General features: G+C 44.0%; 1 protein-coding gene across 11 annotated transcripts in view; it reads left to right on the top strand.

Moving 5' to 3' along the window:
* FGD4 (FYVE, RhoGEF and PH domain containing 4) overlaps nucleotides 1-26,055 on the top strand; it is a 261,542-nt gene that overhangs the window by 196,952 nt on the left and 38,535 nt on the right. For all 11 annotated transcript variants that reach the window (XM_055280152.2, XM_055280156.2, XM_063639210.1 and 8 more), the window contains 4 exons: nucleotides 12,480-12,569; nucleotides 14,909-15,054; nucleotides 15,791-15,947; nucleotides 21,338-21,476. In XM_055280152.2, the coding sequence (XP_055136127.2) occupies nucleotides 12,480-12,569; nucleotides 14,909-15,054; nucleotides 15,791-15,947; nucleotides 21,338-21,476 (532 nt within the window). The remainder of the gene's footprint in view (nucleotides 1-12,479; nucleotides 12,570-14,908; nucleotides 15,055-15,790; nucleotides 15,948-21,337; nucleotides 21,477-26,055) is intronic.

The following is a 26,055-nucleotide window of genomic DNA, read 5'->3' as shown; positions in this document are numbered from 1 at the left end:
AAAAGTTTGGAAGTTTAAAAAGTTTAAAAATCTTAAAAGGTTTTTAAAACCTTTTAAGTTGCTAAAAGTTTACAATTTTCATTGAAAAAGAGGAAAATTGGCAAAGCACAGAAAATACACACAAAAACCACACCCATAATTCTACCAGTGAGAATTGCATAGATATTTGATATTCTAGCTTGTTTTTCTGAGCTGTTTGAAAAAACATACTTGATCGCATAATGTATGGTCACTCTGTATCCTGTTTTGTTGGGTTATACATAGGTATTTCCCCCATGTGAATTGAAACTTTCCATACGCCTAATATTATCTGGCCTCAGAAACAATTAAAGCATGGAAGTGACATGATGACACATGTGTGGGTTTTTGAAAAATGAGTCAGATGAAAGGGAAAACAGATGGAGCAGGGCACGTGGTTAGGAAGCAACTGCACTAGTCCAGGTGTGAGATGAAGGGGGCCTGGATGAGGCAGAGGGTGAGAGACAAGGAAGATTCTGGGGACCTTGTGGCTAGATGTAGGGGTTAAGTCAGGTTCAACTCCTAGGCTGAATGAATTGGCAGATGGCACATGAACTACAGGAGAATGGAAGGCAGAACCTATTTTGTGGGCAAAAAAGTAAATTACATTTTGACATACTGAATTGAGGGGCTTCTTGGAAGTCCAGGTGTAGATGTCTTACAAAAATGGAATATTCTGGGCTGGGCGCAGTGGCTCACCCCTGTAATCTCAGCACTTTGGAAGGCCAAGGTGGGGGTATCACCTGAGGTCAGGAGTTCGACACCAGCCTGGCCAGTATGGTGAAACCCCATCTCTACTAAAAATACCAAGATTAGCTGGGCGTGGTGGCAAGCACCTGTAGTCCCAGCTACTCAGAAGGCTGAGGCAGGCGAATTGCTTGAATTCTGGATGTGGAGGTTGCAGTGAGCCTAGGTCGCACCATTGCACTCCAGCCTGGATGACAGAGTGAGACTCTCTCTCAAAAAAAAAAAAAAAAAAGAATATTCTGGAAGCATTACGATTTATTGGTTTAGGCATGAAGGCTTTGGAATGAAAATATCTGAGTTCAAATCCCAGCCCCGTCACTTACTAGCTAGGTGACCACTGGCACATCACTTTTTTTGTAATTAAAAAAATTTAATGGCTACTGCTAATTTTTAATTTAATTTTATTTATTTATTTTGAGACAGATTCTCGGTCCATCGCCCAGGCTGCCAGGCTGGAGTGCAGTGATGCTATGTCGGCTCGCTACAACCTCCACGTCCTAGGTTCAAACAATTCTCCTGCCTCAGCCTCCTGAGTACCTGGGACTACAGGCATGCGCCACCACGCCTGGCTAATTTTTGTATTTTTTGTAGAGATGGGTTTTCGCCATGTTGCCCAGGCTGGTCTTGAACTCCTGAGCTCAAGTGATCCACCCGCCTCAGCCTCCCAAAGTGCTGACAGGTGTGAGCCACCGTGCCTGGCCAGACACATCACTTTAACAATTCTCCAGGCCATGGCTTCCTGACATGTTGAAATCATTGAGATGACAGGAAGGAAAGTAATGGTGTGGATTTGAGAGAAGGAAGTAGAGTTGCTAATTAGGTTCGTTTTGTACTCTTACACCAAATTTCTGGTTCCTGCAAAACATCCATTTGGAGATATTAACTAAGCAAGTGGAACTATGGATCCAGAGCCCGGGAAAGAGGGTAAGAATGTAAGAGGATGTGCATGAGGGTGTGATTAACGTTGCCAAAGCAGAATGTGGAGGAACAGGAAATGGGCCAAGAGTTGAGCCGTGAAGCACAAACAATAGAAAAGGAAGTTTAATAAATTGTCCAAGAGGAAAAAGAAGAGAGAACCGTGTTTTGGAACCGCAGGGATGGAGGGGAATGGGGTGGGGGTGCAGGCATATTGGTAAGCTTTAAGGAAAAAAGCATGGTCAGCATTTAGAATATGGAACTAGGAGTTAACTTGGAGACCTAGTCCTTTAGTAGGACTTGATAGCTAACTAGCTGTATGCTAGCATATAACTTGGTGAACTTGGGTAATTGAACAAAGTTGAGCAAATGTATATTGCACATAGGCTATGAGCAAGGCACTGCAGTAGATACAAAGAAGAAACTTACAGTTGAGATGGAGAGTTAAGACAACAAATGACCATTACTCAAGATACCCTGAGGTAAAGGGAAAAGGCCTCATTGATAAAGCTAAGGTTTACATCATGGCTATTAGTGTGAATTCACTGTTGTTAGCAGAAACGGAGAAGTCATGGAGAATCTAGGACAGACTGAGGGACCACAGCACCGAGGTAGCTTGCAGGCTTGGTGATTGAAGTGTCGATTTAAGCAGTGCCCTGTCAAGACCAGCAGGAAGTCCTCCAGGTGCAAGACTTGGAGCTTGGAGAAGGTGGCTGTTGTGGCGACTGTGACCATGATTCTGAGAGCGTCGGGCAAAGACTATAGAGCCAATCAGAAGTCTTCCCAGCATTGCTGAGTGGCCTGGAATTCAAGAAAGAGAAAAAGCAGACTTGGAGTGGGAATTAGCCAGGATCAGCAAGTCAGCAGTGCCAAGAGAACAAAGGATGGGGTTTAACAGAATGTTGAGTCGAACCAGGAGAATTGGGAGAGATCAGGTGCTTCGAGGTCACAGCATGTAGAAAGACTCAGTTGAGCTGAGTGTGAGAGAAATGGAAAGCTAAAATCTTGCTTTATATGGGGTTAAAAACAAAAAGCCAAATACCTAACCTAGTGGTGAGGAACACAGGCTCAAGAGCCAGGTCCTCTAGATTTGAATCCCACTCAGCCACTTACTAGCTCTGTGACCCTGAGCAGATTACTTCAACCTCCCTGTGTCTCAGTTTCCTCATCTGTAAAATGGAGATAACATATCTACCTTGTAACATTATGAGGTATAGATCACGTACTGGTTGTAAAGTACTTTAGAACAGTGCCTTGGCACATAAAAGCTATGTGTTTATTAATTAGACATCTTGTTTCCTCATCTTGTGAATCAAGGTCAGTAGACTCAAAGCCTGAGATGTCGTTTAATAGATCCAAATTTCAACACATTCTGCCAGATTAATACCAGCACCTCTCTTTCAGTTCTCCCACTGTGGGATACACAGAGAAGTTTGCATACCACCTCTTTTTTAACCTAGGGTTCCTGTATTTTGTTTCTCCTGCCTGAGGACCGTTGGTTATTACCACATGATGTACTCTCATTAGTGTGTACAAGGTTCTAACTTAAGGGAATTAACATAAAGCATTTATAAATGACTGAGATACTTTGATGACTAAGTCTCTAGATAGGTTAATTCAGTTATTTAATGTGTATACATATTCAGTTTTTCTTGGTGCCTGTTCTTTAATTTCTATAAAACTCAAAGGACTCTTTAGTGTATCTTACACTACATAGATTATAAGAAGACCAAAGTTGTTCTCTCTTCACCACCACTTACTTCCTGTCTGGCCTTGTGCAAGTAACCAAACTTTTCTTTGTGCAACCTCTATTTCCTCCTCCTCCCCGACATGTCATGAAAGAATGTAATTGAAACCTTCAGATTAAAAGCTCTCACTTTTAACTCTCCTTGAACCCAGGAGGCAGAGGTTGCAGTGAGCTGAGATTGTGTCATTAGCTGTCACTCATCTGTTCTCCCCTCTTATTTCAAGTTCTGAATTGGATAGTGTGGAAGACCTAAGTTTGGGAAAATATTGGTGGTATGTCACAAGTAGGCCTGGACTACTTCTTGAAGCTTCTTGAAGGATCATGCCGAGCTGACAGCCTGTTGATGCTTATGACACTACATTATCAAGCAAGGAATGCCGGGCGTGGTGGCTCATGCCTGAAATCCCAGCACTTTGGGAGGCCGAGGCGGGTGGATCACCTGAGGTCAGGAGTTCTAGACCAGCCTGGCCAACATGGTGAAACCTCGTCTCTACTAAAAATACAAAAATTAGCTGGGTATGGTGTCAGGCGCCTATAATCCCAGCTACTCAGTGGGTGCTGAGGCAGGAGAATCACTTGAACCCGAAAGGCAGAGTTTGCAGTGAGCCGAGATCACACCATCGCACTCCAGCCTGGTGGACAAGAGACAGACTTCATCTCAAAAAAAAAAAAAAAGCAAGGAATAACATATGCATATCATAAGTGGGTACTCTCTCTCTCTCTCTCTCCTTTAATAATGTGAGCCTGGTGATAAATTCCCTACTGTTAACAATTCTTTCTTGAGTCCTCATGACCCTTTTGATGGCATTTATGACATGATCTTATTTGAACATGAAACCTGTGTTTTATTCCTCTACCTCCTGGTTTTCTTGTTCCCCAAATCCAGAGGGATTTCTCCTCATGCAAAAGGCTGTAGCAAAGCAAGAAGTTGGTTTTCACAGACCTGGGTTTGAATCCTGGCTCAGTCACTTACTAGCTGTATGACTTTGGACAAGTTACTTAACCTGGTGATGGCACAGCTTCCTCATCTATAAAATGAGAGTGGTAATACTCCTGCTTCACAGGTGGATTAGGATTACAAGAGATAACTCGTGCAGCACATAGAATAGTGCACGTAGTAAGTATTCATTAAATAGTGGTGGTTGTCACCATCTCTCACTTGTGATAGCTTCCTTGATTTCCCAGCTCCTTAGTTTCATGATAAAGAATCTGCAGAACTTTGGAATATCACAGAACAAAGATGTCTAATACAAGTAATAGGTTAGACCAATTATGTGACATTCAAATGTCCTTGTGATCTAATTTTAATTTAACAGCCTGCAGCCCCAATGAAGACTTCAGCGTGTGACAAGACATATAAAGTGACATATCAAAGTGTTGATGCATCTGATAAATTGTGGTACAAAATCAAATATTCATTCCCTAAGTTGACTCAACTTCTTTACCAGAGAGTGGGCTTTAGGGGCCACAGAGATGTATGTACCTGTACAAAGGGCACACCCTCTCTTTCCATAGAAGAATATGATTAACTGACAGCAGATTTGAATAGAAACTTCCCATGATTAAGAAATGTTCATTCATGGGCCGGGCGCGGTGGCTCACGCCTGTAATCCCAGCACTTTGGGAGGCCGAGGCGGGCGGATCACGAGGTCAGGAGATCGAGACCATCCTGGCTAACACGGTGAAACCCCGTCTCTACTAAAAATACAAAAAATTAGCCGGGCGTGGTGGCGGGCGCCTGTAGTCCCAGCTACTCGGAGAGGCTGAGGCAGGAGAATGGCGTGAACCCGGGAGGCGGAGCTTGCAGTGAGCCGAGATTGCGCCACTGCACTCCAGCCTGGGCGACACAGCGAGACTCCGTCTCAAAAAAAAAAACAAAAAAAACCTTTTAGTAGCTTTTAGTACGTGTTTTTAGGAAAATTCTTCCTACCTAAAATGAAATCACATAGGAGAACATGTGCTGAAGAGTCATAAAGAATAATATTGTCTGATTCATTTTAAAATAATTGAAGATTTTGCCTTTGAAGCATCTCTCAGGAAACTATAATTGTTTTTAGCATTTACAACATTATTCCCAGAAGATCTGCTCCCGGACTTGGTAGCTTCAAGGCACATGGCAGGGTGGGTGGCACCAAGATTTTGAAGAATGAATCGCAGGTGCCACCCAAGTGTTTCTGCCTATCCAGTTAATGAACTCTGTGAGCTGCAGTGGGGGCCCTTTGTTCTGCCTCCAGCCATGTGGGAGAGTCATGCCAAAAGGTCTGAAAAGAGCTGCAGGATCTGGTGACATCTGCAAGTGAGGAGGCAGTACATTCATGAAGCAGTGGTCTACAGTGGCTAACAACCAGGCTGAACCTAAGCCCAGAGAGAAAGGAGCAGATCTCTCCCAAAGGGCACTGGAGGTGTGAAGGCAGACAGCAACAGCCTAGGAAGTGCATTACGCAGAAAGAGGAAAGTTAATTACATACTGTATTATTGTAAGAGGAGTGTAACTTTTGGTGCTGATAGCTTAGATATCCTCTTGTGTAGTTTTATTTTGAGGCAATACTCTGGGAATCACCTTTCAATTTATGAGTATAGTATTGTGCATGTATTTGTAAGTTAAAAATTAATCTATTTATTTATTTTTTTTTTTGAGACAGAGTCTCTCTCTGTCGGCCAGGTTGCAGTGCAATGGTGTGATCTCGGCTCACTGTAGCCTCCGCTTCCTGGGTTCAAGCGATTCTCCTGCCTCAGCCTCCTGAGTAGCTGGACTACAGGCGTGCGCCACCATTCCCAGCTAATTTTTGTATTTTTAGTAGAGATGGGATTTTAAAAGCATCTTGCTTTTGATATCCCTTTATTTTAAATAGGGATATCAAAAGTAAGATGCTTTTAAAATCTCGTTTTTGAAAAAGTATAAATTATATTTTAATCATAAATTATGTTGAAAAGTCAAGCTTTTTTTCCTTAGACTTCAATAGAAGAAAATGGGATTATATATTAAATTAATAGTGCGTGACTATTACTGTTTCCCAAAGGATTGCAAGAATAAATGGCTTCATGGTAAAGTGCTAAGCACAAGTAGTGGTTATATAACTTTGAAGTGCCCAATGTTAAGAAACTGTATTTACCTATTTAGCTTTCCTATTTAAAAGAAAATCAGGCTACAGCCCCAGTGTACCAGCAATTTTAAAACTACTTTATTACTTATATGTAATTCTAATATAGTAATAAAGCCCCATGCATGCAAATAAATCATCTATTCTCCTTAAATGTACTTATAGATGAGTTTCCTTAAATAAATTTTTAAAGTTGGAAGTTACCATATTATTACTTCAAAATGACTGTATTTTGTATAACTAATAATTACTAAAATGCTGAAAAGTCTCTCTTTAATAGAATTTATGTGGGAAAAATATATATATATAAATTAAAGTATATAGTAGTACCACTTTTCATTTCCAAGTGGATTTTGTAAGCAGATAGTTGGTGATTTGTCAGTCTGTCTATTTACAGGCACATATCACAGTCTTGGGTTTTGTTGAAAGAAAAATGATAGTGAGAGCCAAGGTATATCATGAATAGTAACTTAAAATCGTGTACTTGCCTATATGATATAGTTACTTTCTAACTCTGTGACCTTGGGTAAGTAACCTGGCCTCTTTGAGCCACAGGATTTTGTTTTGTTGTATGTGTGCCGTCTGTAAAATATAAATAATAATGGTATTTATTGTTGTAAGGATTCATAAGTTTGTGTAAAATAATTATAACAGTGTCTGGCATACAATGATCAGTGAATAAGTGTTAGTTTTTGTTATTATGGTGGTATTATTATTGCTGTTTTAATTGACCTAAAGCAAGGCACAATTAGTCCGTGATTTACTCATCTCCATCCCAAAATCCCTAGTAACTTTTCTGCAAACCTATATGTAAATGAGTGATTAAACCATATGTTGTCAGCAAACTTACTTTTTGCTCATCCTTGTGTTGGCTTTGTCAGGGTTAGGGACCTAACATGTAGAAGACCGTCTGTGTGGACAGAGCATAGCTTTCGCTAAGAACTGCTGGCATCCCCCTTGGATTTTGCAAAATCTGACCAGGATATCCACAATTGCCAAGTTCATCTAAAGCGTGCTTTGCAGTCAGCAAAGATTGCTCTGATAAGCTTCCTAATTAAGATCCTGTAGGATTGTGGAAGACCTCAGGGGTGACTTCATTGCATAGCAGTAATACACAGTAAGATCTGTTAGTTAACATACTCCCTGATTCATGAAAAATGTATTATTTTATCATGGCACAAGTTCTGCCAGGTTGCTGTCTTTAAAGATATTGTCAGAATTAGAATCAGAACATAGGATATGAGTGAGTCAAAACGATACATCACCACTATCAGAATAAAACCAAGGGCTTGAAAAGAATAGACTACTGCTACTAATAACAACATGCATGTATTTCAAATAATTTTGCTGAACGACAGAAACAAGACTAAGAAGGCACATGCATTTACATGACATTATAGAAAAGGAAAGATCACTAGGTACCAGGATCTGGTGGTAGGAGCATAGAGGGGGTTGATTACAAAGGGGCACAAAAATAGTTGAGGCATGATGGAAATATTCCATATCTTGATTATGGTAGTGGTTATATCAGAGGTCCTCAGCCCGTAGGCCACGGACTGGTACTGGCTGGTCTGTGGCCTGTTAGGGATGTGGCCTTTTGAGTGGTGGGGCAGGCGAGCAAGTAAGTGAAGGTTCATCTGTATTTACAGGCTTGCTCCCCATCACTCATGTTACCATCTGAGCTCCACCTCCTGTCAGATCAGCAGCAGCATGAGATTCTCATAGGAACCTGAACCCTATTGTGAACTGCGCATGCGAGGGATCTAGGTTGCATGCTCCCTGTGAGAATCTAATGCCTGATGATCTGGCACTGTCTCCCATCACTCCCAGATGGGACTGTCTAGTTACAGGAAAACAAGCTCAGGTGTCCCACTGATTCAGCATTATGGTGAGTTGTATAATTACTTCCTTATATATTACAATGTAATAATAATAGAAATAAAGTACACAATAAATGTAATGTGCTTAAATCATCATCCTGAAACCATTCTCCTCTCCCCACCCCAACCCAGTCAATGGAAAAATTGTCTTCCACAAAACCGGTGCCTGGTACCAAAAAGGTTGGGGACCTCTGGGTTACATTATCACATGCATTTGTCAAAACTCCTGGAACTGTACACCAAAAAGGGTGAATTTTACTGTTTATAAATTATGTCTCAACCATTCTGGGTTAGAAAAGCAAAATAGGCCTGGCACAGTGGCTCATGCCTGTAATCCCAGCACTTTGGGAGGCCAAAGTGGGCGGAACACGAGGTCAGGAATTCGAGACCAGCCTGGCCAGCATGGTGAAACCCCGTTTCTACTAAAACTACAAAAAATTAGCTGGGCATGTTGGCACGCACCTGTAGTGTCAGCTGCTTGGGCGGCTGAGGCAGGAGAATTGCTTGTACCCGGCAGGCAGAGGTTGCAGTGAGCCAAGATCACGCCACTGCACTCCAGCCTGGGTGACAGCGCAAGACTCTGTCTCAAAATAAAAAAAAAAAACAAAACACAGCAAAATAAAACAAAGGGCTTACAACGTTGATGCAGGGGAGTATTTCCTGTGAATATGAAGGACAGCATATTCCTGTATCTTCCTCTGAAATGTTGATAGGTGTCTTATATAATTATTATGCATTTATGTTTACTTATTACAGTTCAGAAAGTCACATTTTTATCCCACAATGTATTTAAGTTTTATCTCTTTTTCCTTATAAGTGGTAATTGCTTAAAAATTACTTAGGTTTTTAAATTTCATGGAGTATCCTGCATATGTATCATATATCAACCAGGATGCTTCTGGCCACAAGTAACACTGAGCCCGGCCTAAACAGTAGTGAAGTTTATTGGCTTCATTCCTGTGGTTATGGAATCGTTGCCCATAGCACTTAAGCCTCCATATACTCATTCTCTGGGAGCCTCAAAAAGAGATGTCTTCCCATTGGGCTCTGCCTTAAGAGTAGGAAGCTCCCTATTGCCAAAGCCTTCGGTGTATATTTCCTCATATCTCATTGTCTCCAGAACCAATCGCTATGCACTTGGATTCTTACACTGTTCAGGGCCCCACCTTTTGACCTGGAAATAAGGTCTGTTTCCCTAGAGGAGCTGCCTGTATAGTAGTAATATATATACTCACCCAATCCAGATACTATTAAGAAATGAGGGGTGGGAAATATGCCAGGCTGGCAACCAACAATGCCAGTACTTTATCCCGAATTGTATTAAGTTAAACCCCAACTTTGACTGATTGTGGAATGAGATGACTACGTAGTTCTTACTTCCATATTTCTGAGACCACAAATTATTTAAACACCATTATATTGCTTTACCTGAGGACTTCACCTAAAAATACCTCATTTCAATGCCACTGTAAGAAACAACACATTGACTTTACATATTAGAATGGATCTCGTGTGTGAAGTGTAAAGCATGAAGTAGATCTCGTGGTGAACACAGTGAAGTATTCATAGAACTTAATAGCATTTATACGCAGTTTAAAATGTAGTATTTATACCTAAGTTAGACACTGGCTTAAAATATACTTTGGTCTACTTTGCTTTTAGAGTTTTGCCTATACTTTGTAATCTCCTACAGAGAAAGGGAGGGTATTTCAGCAAAGTACTAGATAGAAAGTTTTCAATACAAAGATTTACATATGAAAGATAAAATGCCTTCTAATAGGACCAAGCCCAAGGGCTTTGAATAGCTGAAGAAGGCTCCATGGACAAGAATTGGAAATGCAGCAGTCAAAAGAAAAGTGTCTTAGACACTAGAGACCTACAATAGCAAGAGCATATGCCAGGCAGAGAGGATGGAAAGAAGAAAGGTTTAGAGATGGCCAGGGACATGTTTGGATAATAATCAAACATGCATTTGAGTGATGTGTTTGGAGGGAATGGTGCCTGCGATGATAGAATGAGAAGGAAGTTTGAGGAAGTGAGTAGAGGTTTGAAAAACCCTGAATGTACATAGTATGGATTTTGTCCTGTCAGTGAGAGGGAGACTACTGAAGGCTTTTCTTTCTATGAAAGTAGAATTATGTATGCAATGGAAAGTGGTGTTTTTTTTTTTTTTTTTTTAAGTGTAGAATTTTCTTTTCACTTTAAGATAAATAGTCCTGGAGAAGTACATGGAAGGGGCTGAGTGCATTGGCTCATGCCTGTAATCCCAGCACTTTGGGAGGCTGAGGCGGGTGGCTCACCTGAGGTCGGGAGTTCAAGACCAGCCTGACCAACATGGAGAAACCCCGTCTCTATTAAAAATACAAAATTAGCCAGGCGTCGTGGCGCATGCCTGTAATCCCAGCTACTTCGGAGGCTGAGGCGGGAGAATCGCTTGAACCCGGGAGGCAGAGGTTGCGGTGAGCCAAGATCGTGCCATTGCACTCCAGCCCGGGCAACAAGAGCAAAACTCTGTCTCAAAAAAAAAGAAAGAGAAGTACATGGAAGGATATAACTTTGTTATATATTTTTCTCAGAGCAGAAATCTTCGCATATACATTAGAAAGACATTCCACAAAACAACTGACAAAATACAAAAATAAAAACATTCAGAGACAATGGCTTAGTTATTTGGAAATACTGTTTCTTTTTAGTATTTATAAGGTTTAATTCATTCTTGACAATGCTTTATAAATGTGGAACAAAGGAAAGTTTTAGAAAGATCCCTCATACAGCAATATGGAAGGTAAATTCGCGCCACAAAATACTGTAATCAGGTCATTCGACAGCTATTGATTGGCCTGGGCTTGAGAAGAGATGAGCAAAACAGGGTGGCAGTGTTAAGAGCTTAAAGGATGAACGCTAAAGACAGAGTATCATAAGTAGGACTTGGTAGCAGTCAGGATGCCATGGTAGAGAAATAAGTTTAATTCAAGATTCCAAAGCCAGATAATTGTACCATTACCAGGAGGAGAAAATTAGGAGTTAGTAGTACAGTAGAGGTTTCTCAGAAAAGATGAATTTGGTCTTGTGTTGTCAGCATGTCAAAGTAGTAATAAATGTCCAGCAATAGTTAGGTATGTGATTGCTACTCATTCATTCATTTGTTCAGCAATATTGTATTGAATACCAATGTTTTTATTGAAGCATTGTAGTAGGCACAGGAAATACAGCAGCTAACAAGAAAAAATGTTTCTGTCATCATGAAACTGGCAGGGTTATGTAAGTATATTTAAGGGTTAAATAAATACATACTGAAGAAATAAAGTGGAATTAATACAGAATAAAATGGGCAGACAGAGGTGAGGGGGAACGTAAATGAAACGATTAACAATGAGTTGATACTTGTTGAATCTCATTGATGAGTATGTGGGGGTTCACTTTACTGTTTTCTGTATTATTTGATTGAAGTTTTTCTTTCTGTTTTTTTGAGATAGGGTCTTGCTCTGTCACCCAGGCTAGAGCGCAGTGGCACAGTCATGGCTTACACAGCCTCAACCTCCTCCCATCTCTGCCTCCCAAGTAGCTGGGACTACAGACGTGTGCCACCACGCCTGTGCTCAAGTGATCCTCCCTCCTCTACCTCCCAATGTGTTGGAATTATAGGCATGAGCCACTGCAGCTGGCCTAATAAAATATTTTTTAAAAATAAAAAATTAATAAATGTATAGAGCTGATGATTAGACAAGATGTCTGAGTGATAACATTTCCAAAGAGTAGCCTGAGAAAGATGGAAAAATCAAGAAAGAGTAATGCTAGGAACAGAAAAAGATAGATTTCCAGGAAAAAGGTAGATATGATAGTGGTAACTGCTGCAGAGGTCAAAGGAGAAACTATAGTTTAAATCCAGCTGCTTGCTAATTTCTAATTTTGTTCATTTCTGATTTGATATCTCTTGACGGCTGAAAGAACTGAGTAACTGAAAAGCTTGAGAAAACTGTTTTGGTCAAATCATTTGAAGAAGTGTTTTTTACTTTAGAAATATTGTCCAAGGTATCTTTCCTAATGTGTGAATATCTGTCCAATTTTTAGGAGACTAATGAGCAAAAACTTCACAAAATAGCCAATGAACTTTTGCTTACTGAAAGAGCTTATGTCAACCGACTTGACCTCTTAGATCAGGTAAGATTTTCTTTCTCAGAATTATTTTCTATTTTGGCATTACACATCATTTTAACCTAGTAATTAGAGTATTCTAGAAACTGCGTGAAGGAAGGGCCTGTTTTTGGCTAGTGAAAGGTACTTGCTCAAGGAAATCCCCAGCACTTTCAGCTTTGTGAGTGAATTCACTAGGTATAAGCATTTTCTAATTTGTAAAGAGTAGAGGTTTCTCTCTGTATGAATCACAAAATACGTTTATCAAGTGTCCTGTAAACTTAAACACTAGTCTGTTTCCTGACCTTTCATTGTCATCCTGGGGACCATGTTACCATTAAAATCTAAATAAGATATTGATGATTCTAATGCTAAGATGGATGTATCGTTAATTCTGTTTGCCTCATTTGCTATCTAGCATTATGGGAGTGATCTGAGCTGGTGTAGTCGTAGGGCCAGAAGGGATTTTGAAAGTTCACTTGTTCAACCTTGTATGAAACATTTAATATAGTACCTGGCATAAAGTTGCCCAGCTCATATTTGTTTAATGTGTGAATGTACTTTATCATGTTTTGTACTTTCATCATGGAACCTTGAGTATCATTTCAAATATACACTTGGAAAGTCTAAGAACATATTATAAGAATAACTTTTGAAAACTAAGGCATCTTTTTTTTTTTTTTTTTTTTTGAGATGGAGTCTGGCCCTGTCACCCAGGCTGTAGTGCACTGGCATGATCTCGGCTCACTGCGACCTCCTACTCCCAGGTTCAAGCAATTCTCCTGCCTCAGCCTCCCGAGTAGCTGGAATTACAGGCATGCGCCACCGTGCCCGGCTAATTTTTTCTATCTTTAGTAGAGATGGGGTTTCACCATGTTGGCCAGGCTGGTCTTAAAGTCCTGACCTTGTGATCCTCCCACCTTGGCCTCTCGAAGTGCTGGGATTTTGTGAGCCACCGCACCTGGCCACTAAGGCATCTTAATCCTATTTCAGCAATAAAGAATAGGACAAATGGTAGATTGCCCATAAGGACTCCTTGTTAGAAGGGAAAGCTGCCATGTTAGAGTGTTACTTGTAAGAATTGTCCCACTTCTGCCACTGGAAACTGGAATTTCATGGCAACAGGCAATCCTGTGCACACCTCCTTGTCATTAGTTCCAGAAGTGAACCACTTGCCTGCTAGGCTGAGCCACGAGAAGCCATTTTAAGGCTTATGCTCTTTGAAAGAATGAGTTTATGGGTCACCTTCATTTTTGAAGGAATTTCACCATAAGCCAAAATCAAATAATGTGAAGTTTGTACCTTTGAAACAACTTTCTTCCTTATGAGAATTACAGACCTGAAATTTTAGATATTCCCATAGTGGAGATATTTCTTTTCTCTTATCAAGTTGTGAGGTTTTTTAAAGCCAAATAACTCATCAGCCATTGTTGCTGACCTTTTAGAATTCTAGAGTCCTAATTACTGTAGTAACCTAACTATTGGAGCCTCTAAGGACATAATTTTTTGTTCTTTTTGCCTCTCAAGAAAATACAGTGGAGGTGAATTTAGAAAATTAACAACCATCTGGACATTATGAGGGCATAGACCTCCTTCTGCCTACATGTAACAGAATGGCAATTAAGAGGTGTAGTAGCCCTAGTGAAGTATAGCTGAGACTGAAGGTTTGGGGTTTTTTTTGTTTTTTTTTTGTTTTGTCTTCAAGGTACGTGTTACTATGTGTAGGAAGAGACTTTCCCCTTACATATCAGTGTTTTACGTTACTATGCATTATTATTTACTAAAAAGCAAGTAAGTATCTGAGAATTGAAATACTCCTTTGTCCATTCATTGGCCAGTTATTATGCGCTTGTTCTGTTGTGGGAACTAAATCATGATGTTCCTCTTTCCCAAGGAGCATACAATTTTAATAGGAAAAATGAGACTTATGTCAGCAAACTACAATAAAGGGAAATATGTAATAAGTGAAGAAGTCTTTCAAAACATAAAGAGAAGTGAAAAAAACCACAATTACCGTGTGTACGTAAAGTGTTTTCACATTTCCTAACTCTGGCTTATGGATAGGAAGGGTAAATTCTATTAACCTCAACTGGAAATTTTCTGGCACCGAAAAGGTGAATTATTCGCCATAATATTCCTATGGATAGGAGCATAGCCTAGATTAGAATCAAAGCTTCCTAATTCTTATTCCTGATTCTTCTAAATCAAAGCATATACTCATTCCTAAATTTCAAAGGATTCTCTTGAACTGTAAACTTTTCCATTTGCTCAATAAAAAGTTACTAAGAGCCCACTATGTGCCTAGCACAGTGCTAGGTGGTTAACCAATAAATGTGAAGTAATGCTTACATTATTCTTTTATTCAGGTATTTTATTGCAAACTGTTGGAAGAAGCAAACCGAGGCTCGTTTCCAGCAGAGATGGTGAATAAAATCTTTTCTAATATCTCATCAATAAATGCCTTCCATAGTAAATTCCTCTTGCCAGAGCTGGAGAAACGAATGCAAGAATGGTAAGAGGAGTAGATAGAAAATGATATGTTTAAGGCAGTCATGCTGTATTTTTCGGCTTTTAAATTGAAATAGAAATGCCACACACAACTGTAACTAGACATTTATGCTAAATTTTTACATTGAAGACTACTGATAGAAGTTGTGGTACAAAGGACTTCATGTCTGCTCTCCAAACTATCATTTGGCTAGTGAAGACAAGATATCGGGTAATGTGGAGCTTCAAGAATTCAGAGCATCTCTCTTTGCTATGGCATTCCGATAGTCCCTTTAAAAAGATGCTGCATTGTTTTCTATCAGCCTCACAGTGCGGTGACTGAGATAAAGCACAGGATATATGTAGACTGTGATTACTTCCTCTCTAGTCCTGTCAAGTCACTCATTCTATAAGAAATCTTAATGTGCCGGGCATGGTGGCTCATGCCTGTAATCCCAGCACTTTAGGAGGCCAAGGCAGGTGGATCGTTCTAGCCCAGGAGTTCAAGACCAGCCTGGGCAACATGGTGACACTCTATCTCTACAAAAAATACAAAAAACTAGCCACTAGCCAGGCATGGTGGTGCATGCCTGTAGTCCCAGCTACTGAGGGGGCTGAAGCTGGAGGATTGATTGAACCTGGGAGGTCGAGGTTGCAGTGAGCTGTGATCATGCCACTGCACTACAGTCTGGGTGACAGAACGAGATGCTGTCTCAAAAAAAAAATTTTTTTAATGACTTGTTTTTCTATATTTGATACAGGGAAACTACTCCTAGAATTGGAGACATTCTTCAGAAATTGGCACCATTCCTTAAAATGTATGGAGAATATGTGAAAGGATTTGATAACGCAATGGAATTGGTTAAAAACATGACAGAACGTATTCCCCAGTTCAAATCAGTGGTTGAAGAAATTCAGGTAATAGGACTGTTTCGTTCAAAGCTATGAATTACTATTTCCATACAAATTATCCAGTCTTCTAGATCTAAAACTGAGATCTAGAGATCTGTCTGAGATACCTAGCCAAAATTCACTCTACTCCGAATTATGCAGAACATCTCTGCAAAGCTGAAATACATATCAGTCACATGCTGCATACTAAGCAATAACTTCTCCATTTGCTTTTGAGACCAGCAGAGGATGATTTTTATTAGGGTCTGCATAAATTTACGAAATGAGTTCCCATTCGGGTCTGTGTCTCTCTTGCATTCTTTCAGAGGTTAAGTTGTTGGAAGGAATATAAAGAATGATTGCTGTAAACCTTGAGATTTGGGAAACAAATCATTCTTTTTTTGTCACTTGATACCTGTGTCCTCATTTTCTTCTGTTTCACCAAACCTGAATAACACACTTTAATAATACCATAATAATTTCCACTTGATTCTCTAGTCAAAATTGTTAATATCATATTCTTTGATACAGTTGATATTGAAAAGGCATATTTTAGCTCATCTAAGATTCTCAGCATGGGAATTCTGTTGTTCCTTGACTGTCTTCTTTTGTGTCTTATGAATTTTTTTAATTGTACCATTTTAATTCCTCTAATTGTCAAATGATTTTTTGAGTTATTTTCCAGTGGTTGCTTTTAGGATTATAGTATGCATCTTAATTTTTCACAATGTACTTCAGATTATACTCACCTTAATTCTTGTAAAATGTAGTCACTTTGTTCCAATATAGCTCTGTTCCCTCCTCTATGCTCTGTGCTATTGGTGTCCTGTATATTACGTTTTTGTATGTTGTGAGTCTGTAATACAGTGCTACAATTGTTATGGAAAGGTATGAGAAGAAATGTATCTATAAGTCTATTGTATACTATTATATTTGCCCTTTCTGGAATAACTTTCTTTCAGCATACGTGATTGTTGTTTCTTGTAAAGTAGGCCAGCTAGCAATGAATTCTGTCAGTCTTTGTCTGGGACTACACTTATTTTTTCTTGACTTTTGAATGAATGAAGAATGGAGTCCAGTTGTGCTAGATTGAGAATTCCTGGTATATGGGTTTTCCCTTTTTTCTTTTCTTTTTTTTTTTTTTTTTTTTTGGAGACAGAGTCTCACTGCTCTGTTGCCCAGGCTGGAGTGCAGTGGTGCGATCTAGGCTCACCGCAAGCGCCACCTCCCGGGTTCACGCCATTCTCCTGCCACAGCCTGTAGCTGGGACTACAGGCACCCGCCACGATGCCCGGCTAATTTTTTGTATTTTTAGTAGAGACGGGGTTTCACCATGTTAGCCAGGATGGTCTCGATCTCCTGACCTCGTCATCTGCCCGCCTCGGCCTCCCAAAGTGCTGGGATTACAGGCATGAGCCACTGCACTCAACTAGTATATGGGGTCCCCCCACCAGCACTTTGAATATGTCGTTCTCCTGCTTTCCATCCTCTGTGGTTTGAGATAAGAAGCCAGCCACTGATTGTATTGATACTCCCATGCATGTGATGAGTCACTTTTCTCTTGCTGCTTTCAAGATTTTCTCTGTTTTTTGGCTTTCAGCAGTTTAAATATGATGTGTCTGGGTGTGGACCTTTTTGCATTTGTCCTAGTTAGGGTTGGTTGAGCTTTTTGCATTTGTAGATTGATTTTTTTTTAATCATTTTCAGAAGTTTTCAGCCATTATTTCTTCAAATATTTTCTGTCCTTTTCACATTCTCTTTTTTTAATGTTTTTACTCCCATTACACAAATTTTGGTGGGTTCCTTTTGTTTGTTTTGGAAATGGTGTCTTGCTGTGTTGCCTAGGCTGACCCTGAACTCCTGGGTTCAGTTGATCCTCCCAATCTTTGTTCTGTTATTCAGATTGTATAATTTCTACTAGTCTTTCTTCAAGTTCCCTGATTCTTCTGTTATCTCAAATCTGCCATTGAACCTATAGTGAATTTTTCTTTTCAATTACTGTATTTTTCACATCCACAACCACAGCTTCTGGCTAGGAGAGCTATTGGCTGTCACCCCTCGCTCACCTCAGGGATCTTCACTTCTGCTGATGTTGCTGGGTGTGTGTGTTGCCCACCACTCCAAACTGAATGAGCCCTTTTCAGCCTCAGCAGAGGAGCCACCAGTCCTCACAGCCCATGCCACCCTGATGGCCCCTTCATAGTCACTGAGCTGGGAGAGGGACAGGAGCAGCCACAGGCCAGAATGCCACAGATTCTCACCGCTCTTACCCAAGGTTCAACAATTTTTAAAGTATAAACAGATTTCAGGTTGTTGCATGCCTTTTAATCAATTTCTAAAATGCAGATATTGTTTTGTCAATTTTATCTAGCTTTATAGCTGCTTTTATTTATTTTTTTTTTTTTAATTTTTGGAGATAGTCTCGCTCTGTCGCCCAGGCTGGAGTGCGGTGGTACGATCTCGGCTCACTGCAACCTCTGCCTCTTGGGTTCAAGCGATTCTTGTGCCTCGGCTTCCTGAGTAGCTGGGATTACAGGTGCATGCCACTACACCTGGTTAATTTTTGTACTTTTAGTAGAGACGGGGTTTTTGCCATGTTGGCCAGGCTGGTCTCAAACTCCTGGCCTCAAATGATTCCCCCATCTCGGCTTTCCAAAGTGCTAAAATTACAGGCATGAGCCACTGCACCCGGCCTATAAGCTGCTTTTAACAGGGAGGATTCGCCAGTCTCAGCTGTAGCCAGAAGGCCTGCCTCATCCCCTTCACTCCTTTTTTTTTTTTTAACATTCTTTTCTTTTGTAATTAAACACTCACCTACCTTACTGAATACCGGGATCCTTCTTTGATTTTTACGAGCTTCTTTTGCCAATTCTGAAATGTAGGAAGAGCACAAAGTTTGCCTTCTACATTCTTCATTCTTTTCATACTTTTCAGTGACATCCTGTTCCCGCATGCCTTTAACTATCTTGCCAGACAGGTTCCTCTGGGATTGCTGTTTCTAGTCCAGTTCTCTGCTCCCAGACTCTAGGTGCAAACGGCTGAGCATGTGAATATCTTGTCATCCAAACAAAGTCAACATTTTCTTTTCCTATTTTTAGCTCCCAAGCATTTTTCCATCTGATTTTTTAGGCCTTACATGGAGTAGATAATACTTATTCTGATATGTATTGGATTTATTAGGTGACACCATTCTCCTGTCATTTACCAGAGCTTGACAGCTTAGCTTCACCTTTGATTTGTTACATGTCTTCATTCTCTGTATGTGTTCATTTGCCTGTGAAATAATGTATTCAAATTGCTTAGCGTAGTGCTTGTTGCATAGTAAGTGCTCACTAAATGGTAGTGGTGATGGTGGTGATAGTGGTAGTTATTGTCTTGTCACACTCTGAATTCTCTCTGTACAATGTCTGTCTTCTCTAGATTATGACAAAATGACATGGGTTGTGAAAAGAGTGGTAGATTGGGAATCAACTAACCTAGTTTAGAATCCTAAGTCTGCCACTTCTAGTTACTTGACCTTAGAAAACGCTCCCAAATTATCCGAGCCACAGTTTCTTCATGTAAAATATTTGGGATCAGTAATACTTTCCTTGATGTACATAATAGATTTTGGGAAAATCCAATGAGATATTTAAACTTATATAATTAATATCTTAAACTTTATTAAGGAAAGCTATTATTCTCTCAGCTTCTATGCCAATTTCAGGTCCTTATTATTTTCTTCCTGGTCGATAATAACTTCCAAACTAGTTTCCCCCTGTACCCCGAAAGCCACACTGCAGTAGATTAATCTAATAGAGCTCAGATCTAATGATACAACTGTCATCCACAAAAATCTACATTAGATGAAAAGAGTCTAAACTCACCTTGACATTATTACCTCATGTTACCATTACTTTACATCTTCTATTTTCCTCTACTTATCTTTTTTGCCAAGAAAACCTCTCTGTCCCTTTCATTGAACATAGTTCATGCCTCGTTACCGTGGGCCTGTTCTCTCAGGTCTCTCCTCCTGGGCTCACTCCCTAGTCTGTCTTTTTCTCCAAAGCCTGTACTCATCAGAGGTTGCATTAAATGTTCCCTTCTCTGTGAAGCCTTTAGTCACTTGTTTGCTTCAAATGCAAACACCATGTCTTAATATAGCTTTGATGCCTTGCAGTGCCCTGATCATGGTGTGAGTTCAGTATATATTTTAATGGGATTTCTGCTTTGTTTAACAGGAACAAGAACATTTCTTATTTTTTCCTCTCTTTTGTTAACAACTTCTTGGAAGCAAGTGATACGGTCTTAATTTTGCCCTAAGAAATGGAGCTCTATTTACAGAATTTGGTTTCTAATGAAAAAGAATGCTTTGAACTGATGAAAAATTAAAATTTTCTGGCAGACAAGATGCCCAGATCTTGTTATTCTACTATATGGAGTCTTTTTTAAGTTCAAAGGCAATGACATTTATCATAGCCTTATTATGAAATAGTTTCTGCTGAGTCCAAAGTCATTTAATACAGTTGTTCTTAGCAAACCTCATTAAATAGGCACATCTTTTGAAAAATCTCTATAGAATGATTTAATAATGTGACTTCACAAACCCTTGTAGTGACTAATTGAAGTGGTTGTCAGCAATCTGGAATTTTCTTGCTTAAAATTCTGCTTGATTTTTTTTTCCCCCTTTCTGTTCTTACACCAGATTGGTAGTTCTCAACTTCAGTGTTACAGAAATATCAGGTGTTTTTAAATGCATATTCTCTAGCTGGGCATGGTGGCACGTGCCTATAGCTACTTGGAAGGCTAAGTGGGAGGACTACTTGGGCCCAGGAGGCAGAGGTTGCAGTGAGATCACACTGCTGTGTGCCTGGGCAACAGAGTGAGACTCCATCTCAAAAAAAGAAGAAAAAAATGCATATTCTCCATCTCCTTCCCCAAAGATTGTGATGTTATAGATTGAGGTGGGGTTCAGAAATCTGTGGGGTTTTTTTTGTTGTTTTTTTTTTTGAGACGGAGTCTCACTCTGTCACCCAGGCTAACTGGCACGATCTTGGCTCACTAAAACTTCCGCCTCCCAGGTTCCGGCAATTCTCCTGCCTCAGCCTCAGCCTCCACACAGCTGGGACTACAGGCACGTGCCACCACACCTGGCTAATTTTTGTATTTTTAGTAGAGATGGGGTTTTGCCATGTTGGCCGGGCTGGTCTCAAACCCTGATCTCAGGTGATCCACCTGTCTCAGCCGCTCACCATGCTGGGATTACAGGTGTGAGACACTGTGCCTGGCCAGAAATCTGCATTTCATGCAGGTGATGGACAGTCACACTTTGTCGAAAAATATTGCCCTTGACAACAAAAAAGTTCTGTTTTGCAGTGAGTTTTTAGACTTGCTAACCTAATTTTTAAATGTTTCTTAGAAAACCTTTCTCATTACAGAAACAGAAAATCTGTGGGAGCTTAACTTTGCAGCACCACATGCTAGAACCTGTTCAGCGGATTCCCCGGTATGAGATGCTCCTTAAGGACTATCTAAGGAAACTGCCTCCTGATTCCCTGGACTGGAATGATGCGAAAAGTAAATGCTTTTTTTTGTTTTCTCCCTATTATGGAATAATCAAGTGGCCAAGCAGCCTTATGGTTTCAAAGAGAAATATATCTCACAGCTACTTTAGTCAAATGTTGCTGTCGGAAGATAATTTCATTGGAAATTGTTATCATCACCTCAGTTAGGCAAGTCACTTTTGAGCCAAAATGACAAGTTTAGAGCAATGCAAATCACATTAATTTTGCTGGTTCCGTGTTAGTCACTGGCTCTGAAATATAAAATTATAGTCTTAAAGACATCTAGAATAGGAATACACAATTTTCTTGTCAGAGGAAGAATACAGCCATTCAGAATTACAAGTGCTGCTGTTTCATTAGATAGGTTGGTGCATACCAAGAAAGCTAAGGTGACATTCACTATATAAAAATAACCTAAGCAGAGTTGGCTCCACCTGCCCTAACATGCTACCGTAACAGGAAATGGTGCTTTTTATTGTCCAATAACATTTTCTCCAGGAGAAATTTATTTCAATTCTGTTAGATGTCTTATTTTTTCATTAGATTATAATGAAAGGGTTTTTTTTAGAGGCTTATGAGTTTCAATACTTTACCTTTTTCTGCACTTTTACAAATCAACTGTAAAAGCATGAATGAAAATTTAAGAAATAACAGTGGCTTGATATTCAACAAGCAGTAATGGTACTTGTGTACAACCTTAAAACATTGCTACTTTCCCTTGTAATTTCTTGTTTTCTGTCATAAGTGAACCTGGATGAGAGATGAAGTACATAAAACATTTTCTGTCTTGGATCCTTAACCTTTTCTTTTTTAATTATTATTATTTTTTTTTTTTTTTTTTTTCCCTTTTTTTTTTTTTTTTTATTAATTTTTTTTGCATACTAAAAAACAATAAACATTTTCTAAAAATACATACAAACAAAAAGATGCGTATCAAACATATTAGGAAGGTTGCACATGGGAAGTCGGGGAATAGAAATGGGGGTGGGAGTTAAAATAAATGAGAGAGGGACTTTATATGGATCAGTGATAATAACTCAATCCTCTATTTGACAAAGAAGAGGGAGAAGGAAGAGGAAGAAAAAGAAAGTGGGATAAAGGATCAGAAAGGGAAGAAAATAGAAAAAATTAGAGTATGACTCCAGGGTAGACCTGTTTTGTTGTCATTGAGTTGGTTGGTTGGTTTGTCTGTTGTATTCTTCATGTTTCGCCAAGTTGGCCAGACTGGTCTCGAACTCCTAGCCCGAAGTGATCAACCCGCCTCGCCCCCCAGAGTGCCGGGACCACAGGCGTGAGCCACCACGTCCAGCCCCCACATTGCCTCTGGCCTCCGTGGTAGACCTCCCAGACGGAGCGGCCAGGCAGAGGAGCTCCTCACTTCTACCCAGACACGGGGCGGCCGGGCAGAGGGGCTCCTCACTTCCCAGACGGGGCGGCCAGGCAGAGACGCTCCTCACTTCTTCCCAGACGATAGGTGGCCGGGCAGAGGCGCTCCTCACTTCCCAGACGATGGGTGGTCGGGCAGAGGTGCTCCCCACTTCCCAGACGATGGGTGGCCGGGCAGAGGCGCTCCTCACTTCCCAGACGATGGGCGGCCGGGCAGAGGCGCTCCTCACCTCCCAGACGATGGGTGGCCGGGCAGAGGCACTCCTCACTTCCCAGATGGGGCAGCCGGGCAGAGGCGCTCCTCACTTTCCAGACGATGGGTGGCCGGGCAGAGGCGCTCCTCACCTCCCAGACGATGGGTGGCCGGGCAGAGGCGCTCCTCACCTCCCAGACGATGGGTGGCCGGGCAGAGGCGCTCCTCACCTCCCAGACGGGGCGGCCGGGCAGAGGCGCTCCTCACTTCTTCCCGGACAGGGCGGCCGGGCAGAGGCGCTCCTCACTTCTTCCCGGACGGGGCGGCCGGGCAGAGGCGCTCCTCACTTCCGAGACGGTGGGTGGCCGGGCAGAGGCGCTCCTCACTTCCCAGACGATGGGTGGCTGTGCAGAGGCGCTCCTCACTTCTTCCGGGATGGGGCGACCGGGCAGAGGCGCTCCTCATTTCTTCCCGGACGGGGCGGCCGGGCAGAGGCGCTCCTCACTTCCCAGACGGGGCGGCCGGGCAGAGGCGCTCCTCACTTCTTCCCGGACGGGGCGGCCGGGCAGAGGCGCTCCTCACTTCTTCCCGGACGGGGCGGCCGGGCAGAGGCGCTCCTCACTTCTTCCCGGACGGGGCGGCCGGGCAGAGGCGCTCCTCACTTCTTCCCGGACGGGGCGGCCGGGCAGAGGCGCTCCTCACTTCTTCCCGGACGGGGCGGCCGGGCAGAGGCGCTCCTCACTTCTTCCCGGACGGGGCGGCCGGGCAGAGGCGCTCCTCACTTCTTCCCGGACGGGGCGGCCGGGCAGAGGCGCTCCTCACTTCTTCCCAGACGGGGCGGCCGGGCAGAGGCGCTCCTCACCTCCCAGACGATGGGAGGCCGGGCAGAGGCGCTCCTCACTTCCCAGACGATGGGTGGCCGGGCAGAGGCGCTCCTCATTTCCCAGACGGGGCGGCCGGGCAGAGGCGCTCCTCACTTCCCAGACGATGGGTGGCCGGGCAGAGGCGCTCCTCACTTCCCAGACGATGGGTGGCCGGGCAGAGGCGCTCCTCACTTCCCAGACGGGGCGGCCGGGCAGAGGCGCTCCTCACTTCCCAGACGGTGGGTGGCCGGGCAGAGGCGCTCCTCACTTCCCAGACGGTGGGTGGCCGGGCAGAGGCGCTCCTCACTTCCCAGACGGTGGGTGGCCGGGCAGAGGCGCTCCTCACTTCCCAGACGGTGGGTGGCCGGGCAGAGGCGCTCCTCACTTCCCAGACGGTGGGTGGCCGGGCAGAGGCGCTCCTCACTTCCCAGATGGGGCGGCCGGGCAGAGGCGCTCCTCACTTCCCAGACGGTGGGTGGCCGGGCAGAGGCGCTCCTCACTTCTTCCCGGATGGGGCGGCCGGGCAGAGGCACTCCTCACTTCTTCCCGGATGGGGCGCCCGGGCAGAGGCGCTCCTCACTTCTTCCCGGACGGGGCGCCCGGACAGAGGCGCTCCTCATTTCTTCCCAGACGGGGCGGCCGGGCAGAGGAGCTCCTCACTTCCCAGACGGGGCAGCTTGGCAGAGGCGCTCCTCACTTCTTCCCGGACGGGGCGGCCGGGCAGAGGCGCTCCTCACTTCTTCCCGGACGGGGCGGCCGGGCAGAGGCGCTCCTCACTTCTTCCCGGACGGGGCGGCCGGGCAGAGGCGCTCCTCACTTCTTCCCGGACGGGGCGGCTGGGCAGAGGCGCTCCTCACTTCTTCCCGGACGGGGCGCCCGGGCAGAGGCGTTCCCCACGTCTTCCCGGACGGGGTGGCCGGGCAGAGGCGCTCCTCACTTCTTCCCGGACGGGGTGGCCGGGCAGGGGTGCTGCTCACTTCCCAGACGGGGCGGCCGGGCAGAGGCGCTCCTCACTTCCCAGACGGGGCGGCCGGGCAGAGGCGCTCCTCACTTCCCAGACGGTGGGTGGCCGGGCAGAGGCGCTCCTCACTTCTTCCCGGATGGGGCGGCCGGGCAGAGGCACTCCTCACTTCTTCCCGGATGGGGCGCCCGGGCAGAGGCGCTCCTCACTTCTTCCCGGACGGGGCGCCCGGGCAGAGGCGCTCCTCATTTCTTCCCGGACGGGGCAGCCGGGCAGAGGAGCTCCTCACTTCCCAGACGGGGCGGCTTGGCAGAGGCGCTCCTCACTTCTTCCCGGACGGGGCGGCCGGGCAGAGGCGCTCCTCACTTCTTCCCGGACGGGGCGGCCGGGCAGAGGCGCTCCTCACTTCTTCCCGGACGGGGCGGCCGGGCAGAGGCGCTCCTCACTTCTTCCCGGACGGGGCGCCCGGGCAGAGGCGTTCCCCACTTCTTCCCGGACAGGGTGGCCGGGCAGAGGCGCTCCTCACTTATTCCCGGACGGGGTGGCCGGGCAGGGGTGCTGCTCACTTCCCAGACGGGGCGGCCGGGCAGAGGCGCTCCTCACTTCCCAGACGGGGCGGCCGGGCAGAGGCGCTCCTCACTTCCCAGACGGTGGGTGGCCGGGCAGAGGCGCTCCTCACTTCCCAGACGGTGGGTGGCCGGGCAGAGGCGCTCCTCACTTCCCAGACGGTGGGTGGCCGGGCAGAGGCGCTCCTCACTTCCCAGACGGTGGGTGGCCGGGCAGAGGCGCTCCTCACTTCCCAGACGGTGGGTGGCCGGGCAGAGGCGCTCCTCACTTCCCAGCCGGTGGGTGGCCGGGCAGAGGCGCTCCTCACTTCCCAGACGGGGCGGCCGGGCAGAGGCGCTCCTCACTTCCCAGACGGTGGGTGGCCGGGCAGAGGCGCTCCTCACTTCCCAGACGGTGAGTGGCCGGGCAGAGGCGTTCCTCACCTCCCAGACGGTGGGTGGCCGGGCAGAGGCGCTCCTCACTTCCCAGACAGGGCGGCCGGGCAGAGGCGCTCCTCACTTCCCAGATGGGGCGGCCAGGCAGAGGTGCTCCTCACCTCCCAGACGGGGCGGCCGGGCAGAGGCGTTCCCCACCTTCCAGATGGGGCGGCGGCCTGGCAGGGGCTGCAATCCCAGCACCCTGG

This window comes from Symphalangus syndactylus, chromosome 5, assembly GCF_028878055.3.
Source record: "Symphalangus syndactylus isolate Jambi chromosome 5, NHGRI_mSymSyn1-v2.1_pri, whole genome shotgun sequence".
NCBI lineage: Eukaryota > Metazoa > Chordata > Mammalia > Primates > Hylobatidae > Symphalangus > Symphalangus syndactylus.
The sequence above is the reverse complement of the archived record's forward strand: the minus strand, read 5'-3'. Positions and strand labels throughout refer to the sequence as shown.